Here is a 25876-nt window from a genome sequence, read left to right on the forward strand (position 1 = left end):
GTATTTGGATTTTATAGCATACAAAAATAGACAAATATACCCTCCATCCTTTTTATTAAACCACAATAGCAGTTTTTAGCGCAGGGAGCTGCGCTGAATGCCCAGCGCTGCTCTTGACGCTCATAGGCTCCCTGCGCTAAAAACCACTATTGCGGTTTAGTAAAAGGTGACCATATTGTAAAATATAGACAGCAGATATAAATTCAGAACTGTGCATAGTAAGTGAAGGGAAGTTTTCATCTCTGGGAATTTACCCAGTTAACTATTAAGTTATTTGGGCAAATTCCTTTGAAAACTGTGGTAATACTGCCTCCACTTTGCTAAATTTAAAATAAAATCATTTTTCCTACCTTGTCTGGTGATTTCTGGTTGCACTTTCTTCTTCTGACTGTGCATCCAATCTTTCTTCCCTTCTATCAGCCTGTATGCTTTCTCTCCTCCACACCTCATTCCCTCCCCCAACTTTTTCTTCCTCTCTCCCTGACCTTTCTTTCTTTTTTTCTGTTTCTTGCAAAACTAACAGAAAAAATTATATTCAATCAACTATCTGACTTTATTGAAAAAACAAATGCATTACACCCAAACCAAACAGGATTCAGAAAATTCCATAATACCGAGTATTCCCTAATAGGTTTAACCTCTAACATCCATTATTACCTCGATCAACACAAATCAGTAATACTTTTTTCCTTAGACATTTCCGCCGCCTTCGACACCATTGATCACGATCTTCTCTTAAGAAGACTAGAAGAAAAAGGAATTAACGAGCAAGTCTTAGACTGGTTTAAATCTTACCTCACTAACCGAACTTCTATCGTTAGATTTAACAATGAGGAATCCACCCCTTACACTTCAACATTTGGAATTCCACAAGGATCTATTTTGTCTCCTCTATTGTTTAATATCTTCCTTGCACCTCTATTAGAACTTTGTCAGGCCATAGGCTTCATTCCCTATTCATACGCAGACGATATCCAACTCATACATCCTTTAGACCCAGAAAACACTACAGATATTTCCTCAATAAATCTAAAGCTAGAGCACGTACAAAACTGGTTAAACACAAATAAATTGGCATTAAATATTAATAAGACCCAATCTATTCTATTCAATTGGAAAAAAGATACTTTTCTTTCTAAACCTTTTCTTCTTAATAACACCCCCATTAATATGGTATCTTCAACAAAAATTCTTGGCGTTTACATAGACGACAAACTATCCTACCATGAACATATATCTTATATGATTAAAACTTGTTTTTTTAAATTACGGCAGATAAGATCTATTGCTAAATTTCTCACTCCTTCTTCTTTAAATATATTAATTCATTCATTTATAATAGCGAAAATTGACTACTGTAATGCCCTATTCCTAAACATCACACAAAAAGAAATAAGAAGAATACAAATAATTCAAAATACAGCAATAAAATTAATTTATAATTCTAAAAAATTTGACCACGTATCTCCACTACTGATAGATGCTCACTGGTTACCAGTAAATCATAGGATCTGTTTTAAATTAATGCTCCTAATTTTTAAAACCTTATCATTCAATGAACCTCAATTTATCTCTAAATCTTTAATCCCATATAAACCTCATCGATCTCTTCGCTCTACTGATCAATGCTTACTAGCAGTTCCTTCTTTAAAAATCATAGGCACCAGAAGAGCAGATATTTTTATTGTTGCCGGTCCACAAAGGTGGAATAAACTTCCTCAATTTATTAGAATTGAAAAAAATATCACAACATTTAAAAAACTTTTAAAAACATATTTATTTAAAGATGCCTTTGATTTTTAATAGTTCCTCTAAATCTCTTACGCTTTAGTATTATTGTATATGGAGTATGATCAAGCCATTTTGTGCTACCATTTTTACCCTACCTTTTGTACTTTCCCTTTTTTTTTCACAAAACCCGAAATTGTAACTTTTTATCCTTTCCCTTTCCCCTCATGTACGTTTTAAATGTTTTTTTGTTATGTTAATATTTTTACAATGTTAAGTATTTTTACAATGTTAAGTTTCTTATCTCTTTTTATTATGCTATGTACATCGCTTAGAAATTTTTATAGGCGATCCATCAAAAGATTGAATAAACTTGAAACTTGAAACTTTTCCTTCTGTTTCCCTGCCTGCCCCCTTTCTTTCTTTCTTTCTTTCTCCCTGCCGTTCCCCAAGCCACTGCCACTGCCGCTGCCATCGGGGAACAGGACCCACCAATGGATAACAGGCCCCAAAGCCGACGCCGACGCATGCTCTCCCTGACGTCAATTCTACAATCGGAAAGGAAGTTCCGCCCAGCCAGGCAGCGATTGGCTGGCCCGAACTTCCTCTCCGACTGTAGAATTGACGTCGGGGAGAAGAAGACTTATCAGCTCGATAGATTAGATCGCCAAGACAAAGTGAGTCCTGGGTGATCGACTCACTTTGCCTTGGCGAGCTACTGGCGCCCCTGCCTCGGGCCCCCTGTCAGCTCCGGGCCCTGCGGCACACCAGGCAACATCTCGCGGCACACTAGTGTGCCGCGGAACAGCGGTTGAAAAACACTGCCCTAGAGGACAATTTGCTAATTGCAGCTGGTCCAAAACACAGTAACCACATTTTATTACTGGGAAAGAGATAAGGAATCTGACCAGATACTTGTTGATGGCCGGTATATCAAATATAGAATAAACTTGGAAACTTGGAATCATATTACCCCTTCTCCAGTATTCTTTGCATTGGTTATTTATTGGGTACATAATACAGTGTGAAATGTTGAGGTGACTGGCTTCAAGTTACCTTCAAGATAGGTTGCAGAACTATTGGCTAGGGAGATCTTTACAGTCTGCAAACCAGAGATTGTAGGTACTCGTAATTCTGGGGTGTGTGAAAGGGAAATTTGAGTCACCATGCATGTTTGGTAACTGTAACTGCAAATTGGAATGTTTAACCAGAGGCAATCCATAAGTGCACAAATCCATGGGATTTTGGGAAGCATTTGAAAACAGCTTTTATTAAACTGCGCTAGCAGTTTTTAGTGCAGGGAGCCATGCTGAATGCTCCATGCTGCTCCCGACGCTCATAGAGTTCCTATGAGCGTCGGGAGCAGCGTGGGCCATTCAGCATGGCTCCCTGCGCTAAAAACTGCTATCGCAGTTTGATAGAAGAGGGCCTTAGTCTTGCCTATCTGGTACCATTATAATGCTTTATCCCAGGACAAGCAGGCAGCATATTCTCACATGTGGGTGACGTCATCTACGGAGCCCCAGCACGGACAGCTTTTCAAGCAAACTTGATTGAAGTTTCAAGTTTGCTACACTGCACCACGCATGTGCATGCCTTCTCGCCCACTAGAGGGCGCATCCCACCTCGTGGTCCTCAGTTCAGTTTTTTCCGCGGAGCCAGAAGCCCTGTGGAATTTGAGCTCTACTATTTTTGCCTTCTGTCGCCGCGTCCGGTGTTTTTTCTTCGGTCGTGGTACTTGCTTTCTCTTTCTTTTAGTTTTCTACGTCTTTGACTCAAAAAAAAAAAAAAAAAAAGTTTTTCCGTCGGCTCCGGGGGCTCCCGTGAGCCGCGACCCGGCCTCATTCTCGGTCGGTTGGGTTTTCATGTCCCGTCCCTTGACGGGTTTCAAAAAGTGCACCCGGTGTGAGCGGTTACTATCCATCACTGACCCCCACCGGTGGTGCTTGCTCTGCCTTGGACCCGAGCATCCGACTGACTCCTGCGATCGGTGCTCCACTTTTCAGGCCAGAGCGCTCCGTCGACGCCGCGCCAGGATGGCGGAGCTTTTCGCAGTTGACTCCGCGCCCGGAAAGGCCTCGACGTCGGCTTCGGCCCCGGTCTTGACCTCGGCGCCCTCGGCTTCGCCGCGTCCCTCGACCTCGACCTCGAAGCCGACGCCTGCGACCAAACCTGCCTCGGGTAAGTCCTCTTTTCCATCCCCGACTCCAGGGTCATCGAAGAAGCCATCCTCGAGCTCCTCTGCGGCGGGTGGGTCGTCCTCGGCCCCGCCCAGGACTCCGGCCACTAATGCCCCGAGGGAATACTCGAGACCGAGGTCGCCCTCCAGGGAGCATCCCCCGGCCTCGGACCTGCCTACCATGATCGGGATTCTGGCGTTCCAGGACCTGCTCCGAGCATTGATTTCCTCGGAGCTGTCTGGCGCCCTCGAACAACTGCAGCGGGCTGCGACCTCGACTGCTTTGACCTCGGGTGCGCCGACCTCGGCGACCTCGGTCTCGACTCCCTCGGTCTCGGGTACTGGGGCACCGCCGACCTCGGCCTCGACCTTGCCCTCGACCTCGGCCTCGGGGGCCCCGCCTGAGAGCAGCGTACGGCCCCGGGACAAGGTACGCAGAGTGAGACGGATTTCCTCCTCCTCCTCCTCGAGGTCCTCCCGGGGTTCCTCGCCCTCGGGCCGGCCTCGGGCGAGGCGTCGCCCGAGGAAGCCTAAGCGTTCGCGTGGCTCTCCTCGGCGACGTGGTCGCTCCTTGCCGCTCGGGGGCGAGGCCTTGCGGGTCTCGGAGCTTCGCCTCGATAACCCGAGGCTTCTCCATTCCCCTGCGAGAGGGGGTTCTCTTGACTCCTCGCCGAGGAAAAGGGAGCGTGCCTCGGTCCCTTGGACGCCTGGGACTTCTCCCAGGGGTTCTTCGAGGCGGAGACGTTCCCCGACCCCCTCGAGGCCATTGGATCTGGCCTCATGGGGCTCGGGGTCCGGTAGGGAACCGCTATATTCTCACGAGGCTTCCCCCTTCTGTTCGGCGGAGAGGTCGAGAACTCCCTCGCCGCCTGCCAGACCGTCCTCCTTCTCCAGCTTTGTGCAGGACATGGCGTGTGCCTTGGGTCTGGACCTCATGGCTGGATCTCAATATACTAAAGAGTTCCTCGAGGAGCAGGACCTCCCCACTTCACCAAGGGAATCCCCTCGGCTGCCCTTGAATAAGGTCCTTCATCAGACCTTACTTAAGAACCTGGCTTCACCTCTTACAGTCACTGCGGTCCCGTCCAAGATGGAGTCCAAATATAGGACGATTCCACCCAAGGGTTTTGAGAAGGCTCAACTCTCCCACCAGTCCTTGCTGGTCGAGTCTGCGCTCAAAAAGACGCAACCCTCCCGAGTTTCTGCGGCGGTCCCGCCCGGCAGGGAGGGTCGGACCCTTGACAAGTTTGGTCGTCGCCTCTATGCGAATTCCTTCATGGCAACCAGGGTTTTAAATTATGCCTTTACCTTTTCGTCCTATCTGCGTGGCATGGTAAAGGATCTGCCCCAATATCGTGAAGCCTTGCCGGACTCCCGCAAGGAAGGGTTCGACAGGTTTATGTCCAACCTGTCTCAATTGCGCCTGTACCTTTTTCATGCGGTGTACGATACGTTTGAGCTGGTATCGAGGGTGTCGGCTTTTGCGGTAGCTATGCGCCGGTTGGCGTGGCTACGCACCCTCGATATGGACCCAAACCTGCAAGAACGCCTTGCGGACTTACCTTGCGTGGGGTCCGAATTATTTGATGAATCCCTGGAGGCGGCGACCAAACGGCTCTCGGAACAGGAGCGCTCGTTGGCCTCCTTGGTCCGACCGAAACCTCGGGCCACGCTGCAGAAACCCTTCCGGCCTCCCCCGAGGCGGTACCCTCAAAAGTCGACCCCGGCTTTTTCTAGGCCACAGTCTATGCGCCCCCCTCGACAGGGCAGAGGGGGACAAACCAAAACTCCAGCGCAGGGTCCTGCCAAGCCAGCGCCGTCCTTTTTACGGGCTAGGCGGATGGGGCCGGCCCCCCTCCGCGATCGCGCCGGACCCCCTTCCCATAGGGGGTCAACTCCGGTCCTTTTACGCGGCTTGGACCGAGATAACATCCGACGCTTGGGTGCTCCGGACCGTCTCCGAGGGCTATTCTCTCAACTTTTGCTCTGCGCCGCCGGAATAGTCACCGGGGGCTTGCCCATACAATCGGACCCAGCTCCCCATCCTCATGGCCGAGGCCAGGGCCTTGTTGAAGCTTCGGGCGGTGGAACCTGTACCCCCCGACCAGCGGGGGCGGGGGTTTTACTCCCGTTACTTTTTGGTCCCAAAAAAGACCGGGGACTTGCGTCCCATTCTAGACCTCAGGAAACTCAACAAGTTCCTGGTCCGGGAGAAGTTCCGGATGTTGTCACTTCCGATATTGTATCCTCTCTTGGAGGAAGGGGACTGGATGTGCTCCCTGGACCTGAAGGAACCCATGTTCCGGTGCATCCCGCCTTCCGCAAATTCTTACGGTTCCAGGTGGGCGAGCTACACCTGCAGTACAGGGTCCTCCCCTTCGGCCTGGCTTTGTCCCCTCGAGTCTTCACGAAGTGTATGGTGGTAGTCGCTACAGCCCTGAGGTCTCGGGGGCTTCAGGTCTTCCCTTACCTGGACGATTGGCTGATCAAGGCCCCGACCAGGGAGGGGGTTATCTCAGCGACCCTACAGTCTATCGCCTTCCTTCAGCGACTAGGGTTCGAAGTGAATTTTCCCAAGTCACAGTTGTGCCCGGCCCAATCACTTCAGTTCATAGGCGCAGTGCTGGACACTGTTCGCCTCCGTTCATTCCTCCCTCCTCCTCGTTTGGAGGCTTTGGTTCGGTTGGGCCGTCTGATCTCTCAGCTTCCTGTGGTGTCGGCTCAGCGCATGATGATGCTTCTGGGCCACATGGCGTCTACGGTCCACGTCACTCCATTCGCCAGACTGCACCTGAGAATTCCTCAATAGACTCTGGCCTCTCAGTGGCGCCAGGAGTGCGACCCTGTCTCTCGTCGCATAGCAGTGACTCCTTCTTTGAGACGTTCGCTCCGTTGGTGGACCGACTCTTCGAATCTTTCCGGAGGTTTGCTCTTTCTCGTCCCTCCTCATCGCAAAGTTCTGACCACGGACTCCTCGGAGTACGCGTGGGGGGCCCACATCGACGGTCTGCGGACCCAGGGACTGTGGTCGGCGGAGGATCGCCGCTGTCACATCAATGTGTTGGAGCTTAGTGCCATTTTTCTGGCGGCTCGAGCGTTCTGCCACCTACTCCGAGATCAAGTAGTCCTAGTGCGAACGGACAACCAGGTGGCCATGTATTATGTGAACAAGCAAGGTGGGACAGGCTCTTGGTCCCTTTGCCGGGAAGCTCTGCGCCTTTGGGAATGGGCGATCTCCCAGAACATCTTCCTACAGGCGGTCTATATCCAGGGAGAACGGAACTGCTTGGCAGACAAACTCAGTCGGCTTCTCCAGCCGCACGAGTGGTCACTCAACTCCAGAGTCCTACGCGACGTCTCCGACCGCTGGGGGACTCCGCAGGTGGATCTGTTTGCCTCCCCGGAGACTCGCAAACTTCCCCTGTATTGTTCTCGGATGTACTCCCTGGACCGTCTAGAAGCGGATGCCTTTCTTCTCGACTGGGGAGGGAGGTTCCTTTACGCGTTTCCTCCTTTTCCCCTGATCTTGAGGACTTTGGTTCGTCTCAAATCATCCGGAGCCACTATGATTCTCATTGTGCCTCGGTGGCCTCGTCAACACTGGTTCTCCCTGCTTCTTCAACTCAGTGTCAGGGAGCCTCTGCTACTGCCTGTGTTTCCCTCTCTGCTATCTCAGAGTCGGGGTTCGCTGTTGCATCCCAATCTTCAGTCCTTACACCTGACCGCTTGGTTCCTTTCCCCTTGACTTCGGTCCAGGTTTCTCAGTCGGTGAGGGCAGTTTTGGAAGCCTCGCGCAAGGTCTCGACCAGGCTTTGTTATTCCCAGAAATGGACCAGGTTTTCCTCCTGGTGCTCCTCACGTCATCTGGACCCGGATTCGGTCCCGGTGTCTTCGGTGCTGGACTACTTGTTACATCTGTCTAATTCCGGCCTGAAGACGACATCTGTTCGGGTGCATCTCAGTGCCATTTCTGCTTTCCATCGTCACTTGGACGGACGTTCTCTTTCGCTTCATCCTCTGGTGACACGTTTCATGAAGGGTCTAATCAATGTTTGTCCCCCTCTGAAGCCTCCTCCCGTAGTTTGGGATTTGAATGTTGTCTTAGCTCAACTGATGAAACCTCCCTTTGAGCCTATCGACAAGTCTCTCCTGAAATTTCTTACTTGGAAAGTGGTATTTCTGATTGCCCTCACATCTGCTCGACGGATTAGTGAGCTGCAAGCTTTGGTTGCGGACCCGCCTTTCACTGTGTTTCATCATGACAAGGTGGTTCTCCGCACCCATCCTAAATTTTTACCTAAGGTTGTGTCTGATTTCCACCTCAATCAGTCCATTGTCCTTCCTGTTTTCTTTCCTAAGCCCCACTCCCATCCTGGCGAGACAGCGCGCCACACGCTTGACTGTAAGAGGGCGTTGGCATTTTATCTCCAACGTACAAGGTCTCATCGGAAGGTTCCTCAATTGTTTTTGTCCTTTGATCCTAATCGTTTAGGACATCCTGTTTCCAAGCGCACCTTGTCCAACTGGTTGGCTGCTTGTATTTCTTTTTGCTACGCTCAGGCTGGTCTTACGCCCCCGGGTCAAGTCACGGGGCATAAGGTCCGGGCGATGGCAGCTTCGGTTGCTTTCCTCCGATCTACTCCTCTGGAGGACATTTGTAAAGCTGCCACTTGGTCTTCGGTTCATACGTTCACCTCCCACTACTGTCTGGATGCTTTGTCCAGAAGCGACGGCCGTTTTGGCCAGTCGGTGTTACGGTGTCTGTTTTCCTAAATTGCCATCCTCCCACCTGCCCCTTTTTGGTTGGCTTGGAGGTCACCTACATGTGAGAATATGCTGCCTGCTTGTCCTGGGATAAAGCACAGTTACTTACCGTAACAGGTGTTATCCAGGGACAGCAGGCAGATATTCTCACAACCCGCCCGCCTCCCCGGGGATGGCTTCTTTGCTAGTGATGGAACTGAGGACCACGAGGTGGGATGCGCCCTCTAGTGGGCGAGAAGGCATGCACATGCGTGGTGCAGTGTAGCAAACTTGAAACTTCAATCAAGTTTGCTTGAAAAGCTGTCCGCGCTGGGGCTCCGTAGATGACGTCACCCACATGTGAGAATATCTGCCTGCTGTCCCTGGATAACACCTGTTACGGTAAGTAACTGTGCTTTACTGTGTGAAGCTGCTTGGTATGGTGTCAGGTCAAAAGCGCGCCGGGATAAAGGCGCGCCCAGACAATTGAGCGCAGTGCGCGCCGCCGCGCTCCTCTAAATTACTGTTTTTAGCGCTCCAAAGGGGGGCGTGGGGGGAACCCCCCCACTTTACTTAATAGATATCGCGCCGCGTTGTGGGGGCGTTGTGGGGGGTGTGGGGGGTTGTAACCCCCCACATTTTACTGAAAACTTAACTTTTTCCCTGTTTTTAGGGAAAAATTTCAGTTTACAGTAAAATGTGGAGGGTTACAACCCCCCAAACCCCCCCATAACGCCGGCGCGATGTCTATTAAATAAACTGGGGGGGTTCCCCAACAAAACCCCCCGTCGGAGCTCCTAAAAACTGTAATTTAGAGCGGCGCGGCGGCGCACGCTGCGCTCAATTGTCAGCGCGCGCTTTTGTCTTTCGCGCCGTTGTCTATGAACCCTTGGTATTGTACTGTGTGAAGCTGCTTGGTATTTTCTTTTACTCTGATAGTTCCAGCTTCAGACAGTAGATTGGACCACATTTTTCCAACTGATTTTGTTTTCATTTTGCAGATTTGGAAAAAATGTATTGAACTTTTTTTTTTCCTTCTGGGGGGGATACAGGAAGAATGGGAAGCTGTGCCTCATAGGGCTACTGTTTATGCTCAGTTGGTGGAGTCCAAAAGAATGTGGTCCTGGAACAAGCTGGTTCCTTTCCGTATCTGTTGTAAGACCAGGAACTATGAGAAAAATATTGTCCCTTTCATAGCAATGGAGAAGTGCCCTGGTGCTCCTTCAGTGTATGACATCCAACTTAATCAGGTGCCTCAGAATGACTTCAAACTACTCAGTGATGTGATGACCATGTTCAGGTATGTGAAACTGCCACGTCCACTTATAGTTGGAAACTACAGAGTGACACTGCCCTTTTTTCTCTGTATTTTCTCTAATTGCTGTTCCTAATGTACATGCCTTTTTTAAAACATGAGTAAATGTCCCAACCTAGATGTCCCATTTCCCACCCACAGTCCTTATGCAGAGTGGGTTTTTTTAACAACTGATGTACAGGAAAAAAGAAAACTTGGTGTGTTCCTACTTTGTAGATTCATGTTGTAAGGAAAATTTAATATCCAAATGACTGGATTTCCATGAGAGTAACAGAGCGTAAGGATAATCTGGAAATGTTTTGGACAGTGGCCAAAACTTTACTTTGTAAAAACATTTCTTTCATTATCAGGAAGAGAACAGAAGTTAATAGGAGTAGAATGTAGCTTAATAGTAAGATCAGTGTCAAGAACAGGGGAGCCCAGTTCAAATCCCACTGCAGCGCCTTGTGATCTTGGGCAGTCACTTTACCCTCCATTCCTTCAGATACAAACCTAGATTGTGAGCCCCCCAGGGACAGAAAAATATGTACTGTGTTTGAATGTACACCACCACTTTGATAGCTTTTGAGCTTGCAAGTGGTATATAAGACATTAAAAAAAGAGTTTAGAAAATTAGCTAAAATAGATAAGGATGATCAACTTTTTACAGTCCAGTGAGTTAGAAGGTCTGTTTTAACTCAAAGGCAGATCATGTCGGACAAATCTGAATGATTTCTTTAAGTGACAAAAGTATTGGATCAAGTGCATGCACTAGATCCTGTCTACTTATACTTCAGCAAAGCTTTTATTTATTTACTAGTGTTTAAGCCCGTTACAATAACGGGTGCTAGAGTAGATGTCTGTATGTCTGTTTTTTGTTTTTTATTTGTCTCTCTCTCTCTCTCTCTCTCTCTCTCTCCCTGGACGCTGTCTGTCTGTCATTCTTTGTGTCTGTGTCTCTCCCTCCCCCTTTGCCTCTCCCCCTGTTGTGCAATGCCTGCCTGCCTGCTTCCTGCACTCAGCACAACCCTCCCACCAAAACAGCTCCCTTTTCTGCCTGCTCCATAGCCCTTCTTTTTTGGCTTCCCCTCCCGTTCTTACCTCCCTCCATCCATCCATGGTTCCTGCTGCCGCTCCTGTTCCTGTTCAAAGCGGCTTGCTAAGGTTCATGGGCGGCTGTATTGAACCTCGCAGGTCGCTCTCCATATGGTATCATGTTCCTTCTGACGCGATCGCGTCAGAGGGAACGTGGTTCATGTGGTGAACGGCCTGCGAGGTTCGCTACAGCCGGCCGCGAACCTCATCAGGCCGCTTCAAACAGGAGCGGCAGTGGTTGGTGCGGGAGGGGGGAGTCGTCAACTTGTTCCCTACCGACACTGCTGCGGCGCAAGGGGATCGGGGCCATGCTGACAGCGGGACAGCCCCCAGCCCTCTCCCTCCTCTCCTCGCAGGCTTGGCAGATAAGTAATTTTGCGCTGTGGAGGCGATAGTTGGCTGGCTGCGGTCCCGGCTTGGAGAGGGCAGGGGGTGCTAGTGGCCGGCAGCCGCCGCTCCGCAGGTGGAGAGCAGGGAAGGGCGCGCATGTGCACTTGTCTTGCCTCGTGTGAGGCCAGACCGTAAGCCGCGCATGCGCACTTCCTATGGGTCGCTACAGCTCACGGAAAACGGACGCACGCATAGGAAGTGTGCATTCGCGGCTTACCGTTTTATTATATTAGATTTATTCATTCATTCATTCATTGAATTTTCTGTACCGTTCTCCCAGGGGAGCTCAGAACGATTTACATGAACTTATTCAGGTACTCAAGCATTTTTCCCTGTTTGTCCTGATGGGCTCACAATGTACCTGGGGCAATGGAGAGATTAAGTGACTTTGCCCAGGGTCACAAGGAGCAGCATGGGTTTGAACCACCTATGAACCACAACCTCAGGATGCCGAGGCTGTCGCTTTAACCACTGCGAGACTTCTCCTCTTTGATGCTGAATGACTTGTGGATAGGATCCAAGGTGGTATGTCCATATGCAAGCATTGCAGGCTGTTCAGAATTCAGCAGCTAGGATCTTGATGGGGACATCCTTTTTTGAACACATTTCTCCAATTTTAAAGAAGCTGACAAGATCATTGAGATCAAAAAATTGTTTACTATTGAATTTGTATAAAAGGGAGGAAGTACAATGAACTCCTGTTTTTCTATTGCGGACCCACTTTTATGGAATAAAATATCGGGAGCTTTACAACTTTGTAGAGATGTATTGTAGTTTAGAAAATTGCTAAAAACACATTTCTTTGTTCAAGCTTTTTTGACACAAGGTTATGCTTGTTCTGTAAAGTGAACTCATTCCTAAAATGCATGTAAAAAAAATTTTCCCACTTCATTATTTTCAATACTTACAATAAGTGTAACAGTAAATACAACATTTTATACTCAAATATCACACTTAATATTCTTATAATATCCATTACAGAATTAATCCCCCCTCCCCCCTAAACAATCACAATGCCCATGCATAAAATATCTATAATCATCCATATCAATTATTCAAAATTCATTAACCTATCAACCCCCCACCTCCCCCCTCCCGGATGTGCAAATTTAAAGGGGAACATACTATTTAAACGTTACAATATTTTGTCAATGGCTCCCAAATCTCCTGAAAACTCTTAAAATTCCCTTTCTGAATGGCCAATGTCCTTTCCATTATATACATATGACACAGTGAATTCCACCAAAAACTATAATTAAGCCTTGTCCAATTGTTCGTAATTTGTTGTATGGCGACTCCTTTCATTATTAATAAAAGCCTGTTGTTCTTAGATGATATTTGGCTTTTAGCCCTCATTGACATACCAAATAATACAGTATCATAAGACAATGCCACTGGATTTTCCAACAAACAATTAATTTGGCCCCATATTGATTTCCAAAATGCCAAAATTAAAGGACAATAGAACAATAAGTGATCTAAAGTCCCTGCTTCGAAATGACAATGACAACATCTATTTGACTTAGAGCTATCCAACTTTTGTAAACGAACTGGGATCCAGAATGCTCTATGTAACAAAAAAAAAAAACCATGTTGGAAGTCGCAGATACAACACCAACTGCATTTCTGGGCAGACTGGATTCTGCTAGCCTTTATTTGCTATCATTTACTATGTTACTATATAAATGATGATTTGTTCAGCATCCTAATATCACAACTAGATCAAACTTTATAACCTCACAAGTGGTCCTGAACATCTTAGTTCATTAGTACTAGAAAGAATCAATGTTATTTTACAACCACAGGTTCTAAATTAATTTCCTTCATGAGGGCAATATAAAGAAATTTGTAGAGTTTTTGTCTGGGGGTTTGGGTTTTTTTAGCCTTTTACAGCAGAAGCTTACTAAATTGATAAGGACTTTTGGCAAGATTAAGGCTTGTATTTACTAAGTTGTGTTGTCACAACTTTAGTGCCAAAAAATTAGACCTAATTTGACAGTAAAAATAAAGAATTGCATTGTGTAGCTCCTTATTTTGCAAATATAAAATTCAGTTTGTGCTGACTCTGGCAAGCCACATTATTGTGTGAAAGATAACTACACCTCTGTAAGGACTTTTGCTTATTAACCTGTGATCTAATGCTCTCAGAGATAAATTTAAAGGGGCCAAGTATGTTGAACATGTTTTTAAAAAAACCCTTCCTCATCAATTGATGTAAAAGATCCCTGGCAACCAGTTAAAGGGGAACCTGCCACTTCATTTTACTATCCACCCATTGCTGACACCACTGCTATAGTATATGAAGTAGTAGTTTCCTATCCCGACCTCCTGATCCTTAAAAAAATCTGTGTTGATAATCCCACCTATGCACAGGATACTCACTTTCTTACTCTTCTTTCTGGTCTTGGTCTTCAACATTCATTATCCCATATTCTCGACATGTGGGTGACGTCATCCACGGAGCCCCGTCGCGGACAGCTTTTCAAGCAAACTTGATTGAAGATCTCAAAGTTTGCTAGTGCTGTACCACGCATGCTTGTGCCTTCCCGCTCCACTAGAGGACGCATCCCCTCCTCGTGGTCTTCAGTTCTTAGTTTTCCGCAGAGCCAGAAAGCCCTGTCTCTCTTCTCTGCGATCCTGTGCCTTTCTTGCACCGTGGCTTCTTTTCTTGTTTTCGAGTTGGAAGTCACAGTGCTCTGTGTTTTATTATTTTCTTTTTTTAATTCCGTATTTTTTTTTTTTTTTTTAAATCTTTTTGTTTTCGGTTCTTCCTGACCGGGGCGTCCCGGTCTTTTTGTGGCCACTCGGCCTTGCCTGCACCACAGCCCTTCTCTTTGCCTTATGTCCCGGCCTCTCACCAGGTTTAAAAAGTGCACGCAGTTCGGTCGGGTTATCTCTATCACGGACCCGCACCGTTGGTGTATCCTTTGCCTCGGTGTCGATCACCCCTCGGACTCCTGTCCTCATTGCGCTACCCGTCAGCCTCGGGCTCTTTGTCGGCGTTGGGCGAAGATCCTCGACCCCGGCCTCGGCCTCAGTCTCGACGTTGGCCTCAAAGACCTCAGTCCTGGGCAAATCTCCCTCGGCCTCTAAGTTCTCGGGGGCTCCGGCTTCGAAGACCTTGGCTTCGGATAAATCTCCTCTTCCTCTTTCAGGTTCAGCTCAGCTACCGAAGAAGCCTTCCTCGGAGTCTCTGGCCACCCAGGCAGCGAGCATAGTCCTGCTGGCCTCAAAGAGACCTACTTCCAAGCCTGCCTCCACTTTAAGGGAATACTCTGCATCGAGGTCGCCCTCGTTGGAGTGCAGTGGAGCACCGGTTCCTCTGAACCCTATGGTCTCCGTGCCGATGTTCGAGGATATGCTTAAGGCTATTTTAACCTCACAGATCTCCTCGGCTTTGGCCCAACTTGCCCCGGCCACGACCTCGCTCGTTGCGGACCAGCCTGAGCATCGTGGCAAGTTGCGTCGGTCTCGACACTTGTCCTCGAGTGATTCCTCGCCGGTTCCATTGAAGCAGACTTCTCCCGCCGCCCGGCCTCGGGCGAAGCACCGGTCGAGACGTGCCTCGTCCTTGAGGCAGAGAGCTGCGAAGCGGCCCAGGGACTCTCCCCCGAGGCGAGGTCGGTCCCCGGGTCCCCGCACTACGGGGTCCATTAAGCCGTCGGACCTCGTCCTGTCTGACCCCTCTCTTCTCCTGTCCTGGTCTCCGGACCGCGGAGCGCCGAGGTCGAGGACTCCCGCCTCCCTCCAGGGTCGACCAATTTCTTCTCCCCGGGGCTCATCGGAGTGGGTTGCCCGGTTTTCCGTTCCTTGGACCCCGGGGTCTTCACCTTCCCGGGTTCCTCGAAGCAAGCAGTCGTCGACTCCTCCTCCTCATTCCCTCAATGGGGCCTCCTCACCGTCCAAGCTTGTGGACACTGATACCCCGGCGCAGTATTCGAGGGAGGCATCCCCCTCATTTTCTGCTGCCCCGAAGTCTCGCTCGGCTTCCCCCTGGGGGGGGGGGGCTTTCTGCGGGTAAGCCGTCCTCCTTCACCAAGTTTGTGTTGTACATGGGCAAGGCGCTGCAATTGGACCTCCAGTCTGATTCCAGGTACACCAGGGAATATTTGGAGGAGATGGAGCTTCCTTATCCTCCTAAGGAATCCCTTCATTTTCATTTGAATCCGGTCTTGCAGCAGACTTTCTTCCAGAATCTGGAGACTCCTTATGCTATCCCAACTATTCCGTCCAAAATGGAGTCCAGGTACCGGACGGTCCCCTGTAAAGGCTTTGAGAAGGCTCAACTCTCCTACCAATCCCTGGTGGTGGAGTCTTCCCTGAAGAAGTCTGATCCTTCATGAGTCTATGCGGCTGTACCCCCGGGCCGGGAGGGCCAGACTATGGACAAGTTTGGCAGGCGCCTGTACCAAAACTCGATGATGGCCAATAAGGTGCTGAACTACAACTTTACATTCACCTCCTACCTCAAACAATGCATTAAATCTATGCCTTCATTTCTGGAGGACTTGCCAGTCCGTCGCCAGGTGGAATTTTGCCGGCTCCTGGATACCTTGTCGCAGATTCAACTTTATATGTTTCAGGCGTCATATAATGCCTTTGAACTCTCCTCCAGGGTCTCCGCTTTTGCAATAGCCATGCGCCGATTGGCTTGGCTCTGCATCGTGGATATGGACCCGAATCTGCAGGACTGGCTGGCAAATCTCCCGTGCTTGGGCAACGAATTCTTTGATGACTCTATCGAGGCAGCCACCAAACGCCTCTCTGAGCATGAGCGTTCCTTCGCCTCGTTGGTATGGACCAAGGCGAAGCCTGCCCCTCCGAAGTCGTTTAAGTTGCCCCCCCCTGCGCTACCCCCAGAAGTCGACGCCGGCATTTTCCAGGCCACCTCCTCGGCGCCAGCAACAGCAGAGGGCCCCTCAGAAGCCTCAGGCACCGGCGATGGCTAAGCCAGCGCTGTTCTTTTGACTATCTGGGTTGGGGCGGGCCGGCCCCCTCCGTCCTCGAGCCTTCTCCTCTGCATATAGGGGGCCGCCTCAGTGCCTTTTCTCCCCGTTGGGCTCTGATCACGGCGGACCATTGGATCCTCTCCGTCATCTGGGAGGGATATTCTCTTCATTTACGGGCGCCACCTCCGGCCCGGCCCCCAGGAGGGTGTCCTTCGAACAAAGCACAACTCCCCCTTCTTCTCCAGGAGGCCCATGCCCTCCTTCATCTCCGGGCGGTGGAGGAAGTCCTGGTGTGTCAACGGGGCTCGGGGTTTTACTCCCGGTAGTTTCTGGTCCCCAAAAAGACCAGGGACCTGCACCCTATCCTGGACCTTCGAGAGCTGAACAACTTCCTGGTCAAAGAGAAGTTCCGTATGCTCTCTCTTCCCCTGTTGTACCCCTTGCTGGACGAGGGGGACTGGCTTTGCTCCTTGGACCTCAAAGAGGCCTACACTCACATTCCGATCCACCCGGCCTCTCGCAGGTTCCTTCTATTTCAGGTGGGAGACCTTCATCTGCAGTATCGGATCCTCCCGTTTGGGCTCGCTTCATCCCCACGGGTATTCACCAAATGCCTAGTGGTGGTGGCAGGGCCCTGCGGTTGCAGAGTCTTCAGGTGTTTCCGTACCTCGATGACTGGCTTGTCAAAGCGCAGTCGCAGGAGGGGGTTATTTCAGCGACCCAACAGCCTATTTTCTTCCTTCAGAATCTGAGCTTCGAGGTCAACTTTCCAAAGTCCCAGTTGAACCCTTCTCAGTCCCTGCATTTCATTGGGGCGATGCTGGACACGGTTTGCCTTCGCTCGTTCCTGCCTCAGTCTCGGCAAACTGCCCTTATCCACCTATGCCGGAGGGTCGCCCTTCAGTCCACGACCTCCGCCAAACAGATGATGATCTTGTTGGCCACATGGCCTCCACGGTTCATGTGACTCCATTCGCCAGGCTTCACCTCCGCATACCGCAGTGGACCCTGGCGTCTCAGTGGAGACGGGACTGGGATTCTGCCTCTTGGTGCATTACGGTGACTCCCTCCTTAAGGCGTTCACTCTGCTGGTGGACACACTCTTCCAATCTTTAGAGAGGTTTGCTCTTTCTCATGCCCCTGCCGCAGAAGGTCCTCACAACGGACTCCTCCGCGTATGCCTGGGGGGCTCACCTCGACGGCCTCCGGACCCAGGGTCTTTGGTCGAGCGCCGACCGTCGGTGCCACATCAACCTGTTGGAGCTTCGGGCCATTTTCAATGCCCTGGTCGCCTTTCGTCATCTGCTTCAGGATCAGGTCGTCCTGGTGTGCACAGACAACCAGGTGGCAATGTATTATGTGAACAAGCGGGGGGTATGGGTTCCCTGTCTCTGTGTCGGGAGGCTCTTCGGCTCTGGGAGTGGGCGATCAGCCACAACATCTTCCTTCGAGCGGTCTACGTCCAGGGAGAACACAACTGCCTTGCGGACAGGTTGAGTCATCTTCTCCAGGCTCACGAGTGGTCGCTCCATACCTTGATTCTGCGCCAGGTGTTTACTCAATAGGGGACGCCGCAAATAGATCTGTTCACCTCCCCCCTCAACCACAAGCTGCCTCGCTTCTGTTCCAGGATTTACTCCCCGGATCGTCTCGAGGCGGATGCTTTCCTGCTAGATTGGACGGGCCGGTTCCTATACGCGTTCCCTCCTTTTCCTTTGATCTTGAGGACTCTTGTGCAGCTCAAGTCAGCTCATGCCACCATGCTCTTGATAGCTTCTCGCTGTCCCCGGCAGCCGTGGTTCTCCCTTCTCCTTCAACTCAGTGTCAGGTAGCCTCTACTGCTGCCTGTGTTTCCTTTCTTCTGTCTCAGAGTTGGAGTTTGCTGTTGCATCCCAATCTGCAGTCTCTACACTTAACAGCTTGGTTCCTCTCCACGTGCCTCCCTCCTTCGGCTTCTCTTAGTCGGTGAGGGATGTTCTAGAGGCCTCTCGGAAGAGCTCCACTTGACAATGCTATTCCCAGAAATGGACCAGATTTGTTGCGTGGTGTGCTGAACACCTCATGGAGCCACTGTCTGCCTCTTTGCCTTCCGTGCTGGATTATCTGTTCCACTTGTCTCGGTCTGGCCTCAAATCTACATCTATTCGAGTCCACCTCAGTGCGATTGCTGTCTTTCATCAACCGCTTGATGGGAAACCGCTCTCTGTCCATCTGGTGGTTTCCCGATTTATGAAGGGCCTCTTCAATGTTCATCCTCCACTCAAGCCCCCTCCGGTGGTTTGGGATCTTAATGTGGTTCTGGCTCAATTGATGAAACCTCCGTTTGAACCCATTGATAAGGCTCATCTGAGGTACCTCACTTGGAAGGTGGTGTTCTTGGTTGCTCTCACGTCTGCTCGCAGAGTCAGTGAGCTTCAAGCGCTGGTTGCGGACCTACCTTTTACTGTATTTCATCATGACAAGGTGATCCTTCATACTCATCCCAAGTTCTTGCCCAAGGTGGTTTTGAACTTTCACCTCAACCAGTCCATTATCCTTCCGGTGTTTTTTCCGAAGCTCCACTCTCATCCGGGTAAGGTGGCGCTTCACACCCTTGACTGTAAGAGGCGTAGGCTTTTTACCTCCAACGCATCCAGTCTCATCGGACGACTCCTCAGCTCTTCCTATCTTTTGATCCCAATTGGTTGGGCCGCCCTGTTTCCAAGCGTACCTTGTCCAACTGGTTGGCTGCTTGTATTTCCTTCTGCTTTGCTCAGGCTGGTCTCCCGCTGCCGGGTCGGGTCACGGGGCATAAAGTTAGAGCGATGGCGGCGTCTGTCGCTTTCCTCAGGTCCAAGCCTATTGAGGAGATCTGCAAGGTCGCCACGTGGTCCTCGGTTCATACATTCACCTCTCACTACTGACTGGATACCTTTTCTAGGAACGACGGCTGGTTCGGCCAGTCGGTTTTGCGTAATCTGTTCTCCTAAATTGCCAACTCTCCCACCGTCCCATCCTGGTTAGCTTGGAGGTCACCCACATGTCTAGAATATGCTGCCTGCTTGTTCTGGGATAATTTGGATAATTATCCAAAAGAGGATAATTACAGTGGCAAGCAGGGAGTAAGTCAGTCAATGAGTAACAATTGAGACAGTGAGAGAAGTCAGCATATGATCAAACCATGAAACTGGTCTGGCAGAAAGAATGAAGATCTAGTGAAGTGTCTAAATTAGATGGTACCAAGTCTAACGTATGTCCTGTTGAAGGGGTGGGGAAAAGCACAGTTACTTACCGTAACAGGTGTTATCCGGGGACAGCAGGCAGATATTCTTGCAACCCACCCACCTCCCCAGGTTGGCTTCTTTGCTAGCTATCTGAACTGAAGACCACGAGGAGGGGACGCGCCCTCTAGTGGAGCCAGAGGGCACACGCATGCGTGGTGCAGCAGTAGCAAACTTTGAGATCTTCAATCAAGTTTGCTTGAAAAGCTGTCTGCGACGGGGCTCCGTGGATGACGTCACCCACATGTCAAGAATATCTGCCTGCTTTCCCTGGATAACACCTGTTACGGTAAGTAACTGTGCTTTTCCCCACCCCTTCAACAGGACATACGTTAGACTTGGTACCATCTAATTTAGACACTTCACTAGATCTTCATTCTTTCTGCCAGACCAGTTTCATGGTTTGATCATATGCTGACTTCTCTCACTGTCTCAATTGTTACTCATTGACTGACTTACTCCCTGCTTTCCACTTTAATTATCCTCTTTTGGTTTCCTTTTTCCATTCGAGGGATTGCTGAAAAGTTCTCAGCCCAACCAAGAAGAGAATGACGTGGATATGGTTCAATTAATGATTTGAAGCCGTCAAAAAAGAGAAATTTTTTTTCTGTAAACTGACACTTAATGAAATAAGATAACTCTTTTCAACTATCATAACATGGCATTTGTATACTGCAGTCACCAAAATTCTGGGTCGGGGGTGAGTGCACACACTTTCAAGTCGGGAGTAGGGTCATATCATATTTATGGGTCACATTGTAATTCTGGGTCTAAGGGGAGTACACACTGTAGTTCTGGGTATATGGGGAATACACATTGTAGTTCTGGGCCTAAGGAAAGCACAAATAACGCAAACAATGCTAAAGGTGTTCAAATAGCTCAAGCAGAAATATCCCCATTGAGACATAACAGAAATACAACATGGAGGGCTATGTACGTCAACGCACACAGTTTAGGAAACAAGATCCTGGAATTGGAAACAGAAATAAGGAATGCCGACCTGGATGTGGTGGCGATATCCGAGACCTGGCTCACAGACTCCCACGGGTGGGATATGGTCATACCGGGTTACAACTTGCTTCGCCGGGACAGGGAGGGCAGAATGGGAGGAGGTGTAGCATTATATACTAAAGATGACATTAAGGTCACGAGAATCACAGATGTCCAGTACACTGGGGAATCCCTTTGGGTTAATTTGGCCAGAGGGAAAGACAAATGCTTGTATCTTGGCATAATTTACAGACCCCCAAGACAACAGGATGACCTGGATATGGAAATAATCGGAGATATAGAAAATATCACCTTGCGTGGGGACACAGTATTGCTAGGTGACTTCAACATGCCTGATGTGGATTGGGTTACACTTACCTCTGCTTCCGGAAGCAGCAGGAGGCTATTAAACACTATGAAGGGAGCAAGACTCAGGCAACTGGTGTTGGAACCAACAAGGGATCAGGCAATACTGGACCTGATACTTACCAATGGAGAAAGTGTCACAGAGGTCTCGGTGGGCGACACATTGGCCTCCAGTGACCACAACATGGTATGGTTCAATCTCAGGAAAGGTTTCACTAAATCTACCACACTGACCAAGGTCCTCAAATTCAAGGACACAAATTTCAAAGAAATGGGAGACTTCGTTCACCAGGCGCTACAAAGCCAAGCTGAAACTGATAATGTGGAAGAAATGTGGTCGACTTTGAAAGCCACCATACAAGAAGCAACAAACCGCTATGTTAAATCAGTAAGTAAACGGCGAAGGAACAATAAGCCACAGTGGTTTACTGCAGAGATCTCAAACCTCATCAAGGAGAAGAAAGAAGCTTTCATCTCTTACAAAAAATCAGGGAAGCAGGACTCTAGAGCAGACTACCTGACCAAATCAAAAGCCGTCAAAACAGCAGTCAGAGAGGCTAAATTCCACATGGAAGAGTCTCTGGCAAAGAACATCCAGAAGGGAGATAAATCCTTCTTCAGGTATATCAGTGACAGAAGAAAAAACTCAGGCGGGATTGTAAGTCTTAGGAATCCAGACGGAGACTATGTGGATAAGGATTCGGAAAAAGCCCAACTATTAAATGAATACTTCTGCTCAGTCTTCACCCGAGAAGCGCCGGGGCTTGGCCCTCAGCTACAGACAAGGGTTGGCTCAGTTGACCCTTTTAGTGACTTTGAGTTTACGCCCAGCAGTGTCTACGGTGAGCTGTCAAAGCTCAAGGTTAACAAAGCAATGGGGCCGGACAACCTGCACCCCAGGGTGCTTAGGGAACTGAGTGATGTCTTGGCGGAGCCACTGTCCGCGCTCTTCAACCTCTCCCTTAGTACAGGCAGCGTCCCGTTGGACTGGAGGACGGCTAACGTCATTCCACTCCACAAGAAAGGCTCAAAGATGGAGACAGAAAACTACAGACCAGTGAGTCTAACATCGATAGTGAGCAAACTAATGGAAACTCTAATCAAACACCAATTGGATAAAATCCTGGATGAAAAGAATCTACGGGATCCCCGACAACATGGATTTACTAAGGGGAGATCATGCCAATCCAACCTGATCAGCTTCTTTGATTGGGTGACGGAGAAGCTGGATATTGGGGAGTCCCTGGACATCGTGTACCTGGACTTTAGCAAAGCATTCGATAGCGTACCACACCGCAGGTTGCTGGGCAAGATGAGTTCTATAGGATTAGGTGACACATTGACGCAATGGGTTGGGAACTGGCTTGGAGGTAGGCTTCAAAGGGTGGTGGTGAATGGCACCCCCTCCGAAATGACGGAGGTGATCAGTGGAGTGCCACAGGGCTCAGTCTTGGGCCCAATCCTATTCAACATCTTTATAAGGGACTTGGCAGAAGGGCTTCGAGGTAAAATAACATTATTCGCCGATGACGCCAAACTAAGTAATGTAGTGGGCAAATGCACAACAGACAAAGATTCAGTGCCCGACAACATGATGCACGACCTACTCCTGCTGGAGCGCTGGTCTAGGACATGGCAACTCAACTTCAATGCCAAAAAAATGCAAAATTATGCACCTGGGCAGCCAAAATCCATGCAAGTCTTATACCCTTAATGGCGAGATCCTAGCAAAAACGGTAGCAGAACGAGACTTGGGGGTGATCGTCAGTGAGGACATGAAGTCTGCCAATCAAGTGGAGCAGGCTTCATCCAAGGCAAGACAAATAATGGGTTGCATACGAAGGGGTTTCGTCAGCCGTAAGAGGGAAGTCATTATGCCATTGTATAGATCCATGGTGAGGCCCCACCTGGAATACTGTGTGCAATTTTGGAGGCCACATTATCGCAAGGATGTGCTGAGACTGGAGTCGGTGCAGAGAATGGCCACCCGGATGGTCTCGGGACTCAAGGATCTTCCATATGAAGAACGGCTTGACAAATTACAGCTATACTCGCTCGAGGAGCGCAGAGAGAGGGGAGACATGATCGAGACGTTCAAGTATCTTACGGGCCGCATCGAGGCGGAGGAAGATATCTTCTTTTTCAAGGGTCCCACGACAACAAGAGGGCATCCGTTGAAAATCAGGGGCGGGAAACTACGAGGTGACACCAGGAAATTCTTTTTCACTGAAAGAGTGGTTGATCGCTGGAACAGTCTTCCACTACAGGTGATTGAGGCCAGCAGCGTGCCTGATTTTAAGGCCAAATGGGATAGACACGTGGGATCTATTCACAGAGAAAGGTAGGGGAGGGTCATTAGGGTGGGCAGACTAGATGGGCTGTGGCCCTTATCTGCCGTCTATTTCTATGTTTCTATGTTTCTATCTATGCAGTTAACCCTCCTTGAGGGCCGCAATCCAGTCGGGTTTTCAGGATTTCCCCAATGAATATGCATTGAAAGCAGTGCATGCACATAGATCTCATGCATATTCATTGGGGAAATTCTGAAAACCCGACCGGATTGCGGCCCTCAAGGAGGAACTTTGAGACCCCTGAAACAGGTTTAAGAGCTGAAAGACAACAGCGAGCTACAAAGCTAGTTTTCACAAAAGTTCACATATTCTACAAGAACATTTTGTATAAGTACGTTTTTAACAGTTTCCTAAAATTCATGTAGGATGTAGAAGTAGAGAAATAACACAATTTAGGAATTTGGTTAGTTGGGTTGATAACCTTTCAGCATCCTCTCATACAACTTCTCTGTTCTGCCTTCTTTGATTCAGTCACTTATGAGGACTTTGTTCTTAGCTCTGTCCTTGATTCTTTATTCCTCCTGAAACCAACTCTTTCCTCATCCTTTCACCACCAGCTCTAATTTCACTGGTCTTCAGTGATTCCTGAAACATTAAGCCAGGCAGTTTGAGAGATAGTTGATACACCAGAGGATGGGATATCACCTTGTAGCAAAACAGTATATCGGTTCCATCCTAAGAAGCTAAAAGAAACTCAGTTTTATTATTCTAAGTTGATTAATAATGTAGCCAATTGCCCAATACATTTTCTGTCATAGCTGATCTATCCACAGGATGGCGTAGATCAGGGGTGTCAAAGTCCCTCCTCGAGGGCCGCAATCCATGAGGGTTTTCAGGATTTCCCCAATGAATATGCATGAGATCTATTAACATACAATGAAAGCAGTGCTTGCAAATAGATCTCATGCATATTCATTGGGGAAATCTTGAAAACCCTCATGGATTGCGGCCCTCGTGGAGGGACTTTGACACCTCTGGCCTAGATCCACTCAAACTTCATTTGACAGCAATTTCTTTGTCTTATATTTTAAAATCTTGAAAACCATTTATCTGATTCCCATTTACCTGCCACCCCAGCTACTCAAACTCATTCACATCACCACTTTCTGCTGTGTCTGGGACTTTTGATATGACTCTAGGTATCTTTTAGTGTGCTCACTCACTTTGCTGTCTCAAAGCTTTAGTCCTTCTCAAGGCCCCTATCTTACCTTTCTTTAAATTTACATCTGCATTTCCTCACTTGGTTTCCTCTCCTTCAGGACTTCTATTTTGAATCTCAGACTTTTGACCAGCAAGGTTCCTATTCAGTAGGAGTTGCCCTTCTTCTTCAATAAGCTTTTTTTCTTCTCTTGCCTAAGAGCTATCCTGCTCTCTACAACAGCTGCAGAAACAAAAGCTGTTTAAACACAGGTTTGGAAAGCCCTCACAAAGAAGCTACCCTTCCCTGGAACCTGCCACATCTACACCTTCCTAAATATCTTTGCATACCACTTCTTGTCTCCACTTGAGACACTGTGGGAACCTTCTGTGCCCTTCTCAGTGCCGCCTTCTATCTCTCCCCTCCATAGCTATCTGGCACTGAAGTTGAGGCTTATCGATCCTGGGAAATTACTCTCTTTTTCTCTCAGGCCTCAATTATTCCTCCTAGACTTGCTTCAAGCCTCGTCGCTCAGTCTGCATTTGAGGGGGGCTTCTTAGTTATGAGCAGTGAGCTTGCCATATGGGATTCATAAGCATCTTTAAATAGGTATTACAGATCATAAGCAGACCTTTGAAGGTTCCTATTTAGACAAGTGAGGACAGGTATTCCAGGCATCAGATTCTGTTTTCTTATAACTACACAAATATAAGATGTGATTTTAGTATCCACACTTTGATAAAAATGTGACAATGTGGGTAAATTGAGGAAATTATATTACATTACATTACATTAGTGACTTTTATTCCGCCATTACCTTGCGGTTCAAGGCAGGTTACATAAGAGGTTATCTGGACAATTCCAGGTGAGCAGGTTACTTTGAGGGATTGAGATGCTTCCTGCGGATGGTGGGACTATCTCCATGTGTTTTGTTTTGTTTTTGGGAGGCAGTTCAGAATGCAATATCTGTGACTGGTGTATGACTTCCTTCAGATATCCATACCTTTTCTCTGTCTGCATTGCCTATCTCAGAATTTACTTTTAGCAACTCAGTCTGATCTGGAAAGATAATGGAAAAAGCTCAACTGATGCTGTTGGACTGGATTGTTAAATCCTAAGTTTTGTGAAATTTGGACACCTTTCTTTAATTATGTTCAAACGATACAGACCCAACATTAGCCTAGTGGAAAGGACATAGTGGTAGATAAGATGTAATGTAATGTAATTTATTTCTTATATACCGCTAAACTCTGTTAGAATTCTAAGCGGTTTACAGAAAAAAAATAGACAATAGGGTGCATTAAAATTATAAGTAAAATGGGTACTTAGATATTCCCTTACTGTCCCGAAGGCTCACAATCTAACTAAAGTACCTAGAAAAATGACAATTAGT

At 48.5% G+C, this 25876-nt stretch overlaps 1 protein-coding gene across 6 annotated transcripts in view; it reads left to right on the top strand.

The window, feature by feature from the left end:
• PRMT7 (protein arginine methyltransferase 7) overlaps positions 1-25876 on the top strand; it is a 169236-nt gene that overhangs the window by 45243 nt on the left and 98117 nt on the right. For all 6 annotated transcript variants that reach the window (XM_033941581.1, XM_033941580.1, XM_033941579.1 and 3 more), the window contains exon 7: positions 9703-9950. In XM_033941581.1, the coding sequence (XP_033797472.1) occupies positions 9703-9950 (248 nt within the window). The remainder of the gene's footprint in view (positions 1-9702; positions 9951-25876) is intronic.

Source organism: Geotrypetes seraphini, chromosome 4 (assembly GCF_902459505.1).
Source record: "Geotrypetes seraphini chromosome 4, aGeoSer1.1, whole genome shotgun sequence".
NCBI lineage: Eukaryota > Metazoa > Chordata > Amphibia > Gymnophiona > Dermophiidae > Geotrypetes > Geotrypetes seraphini.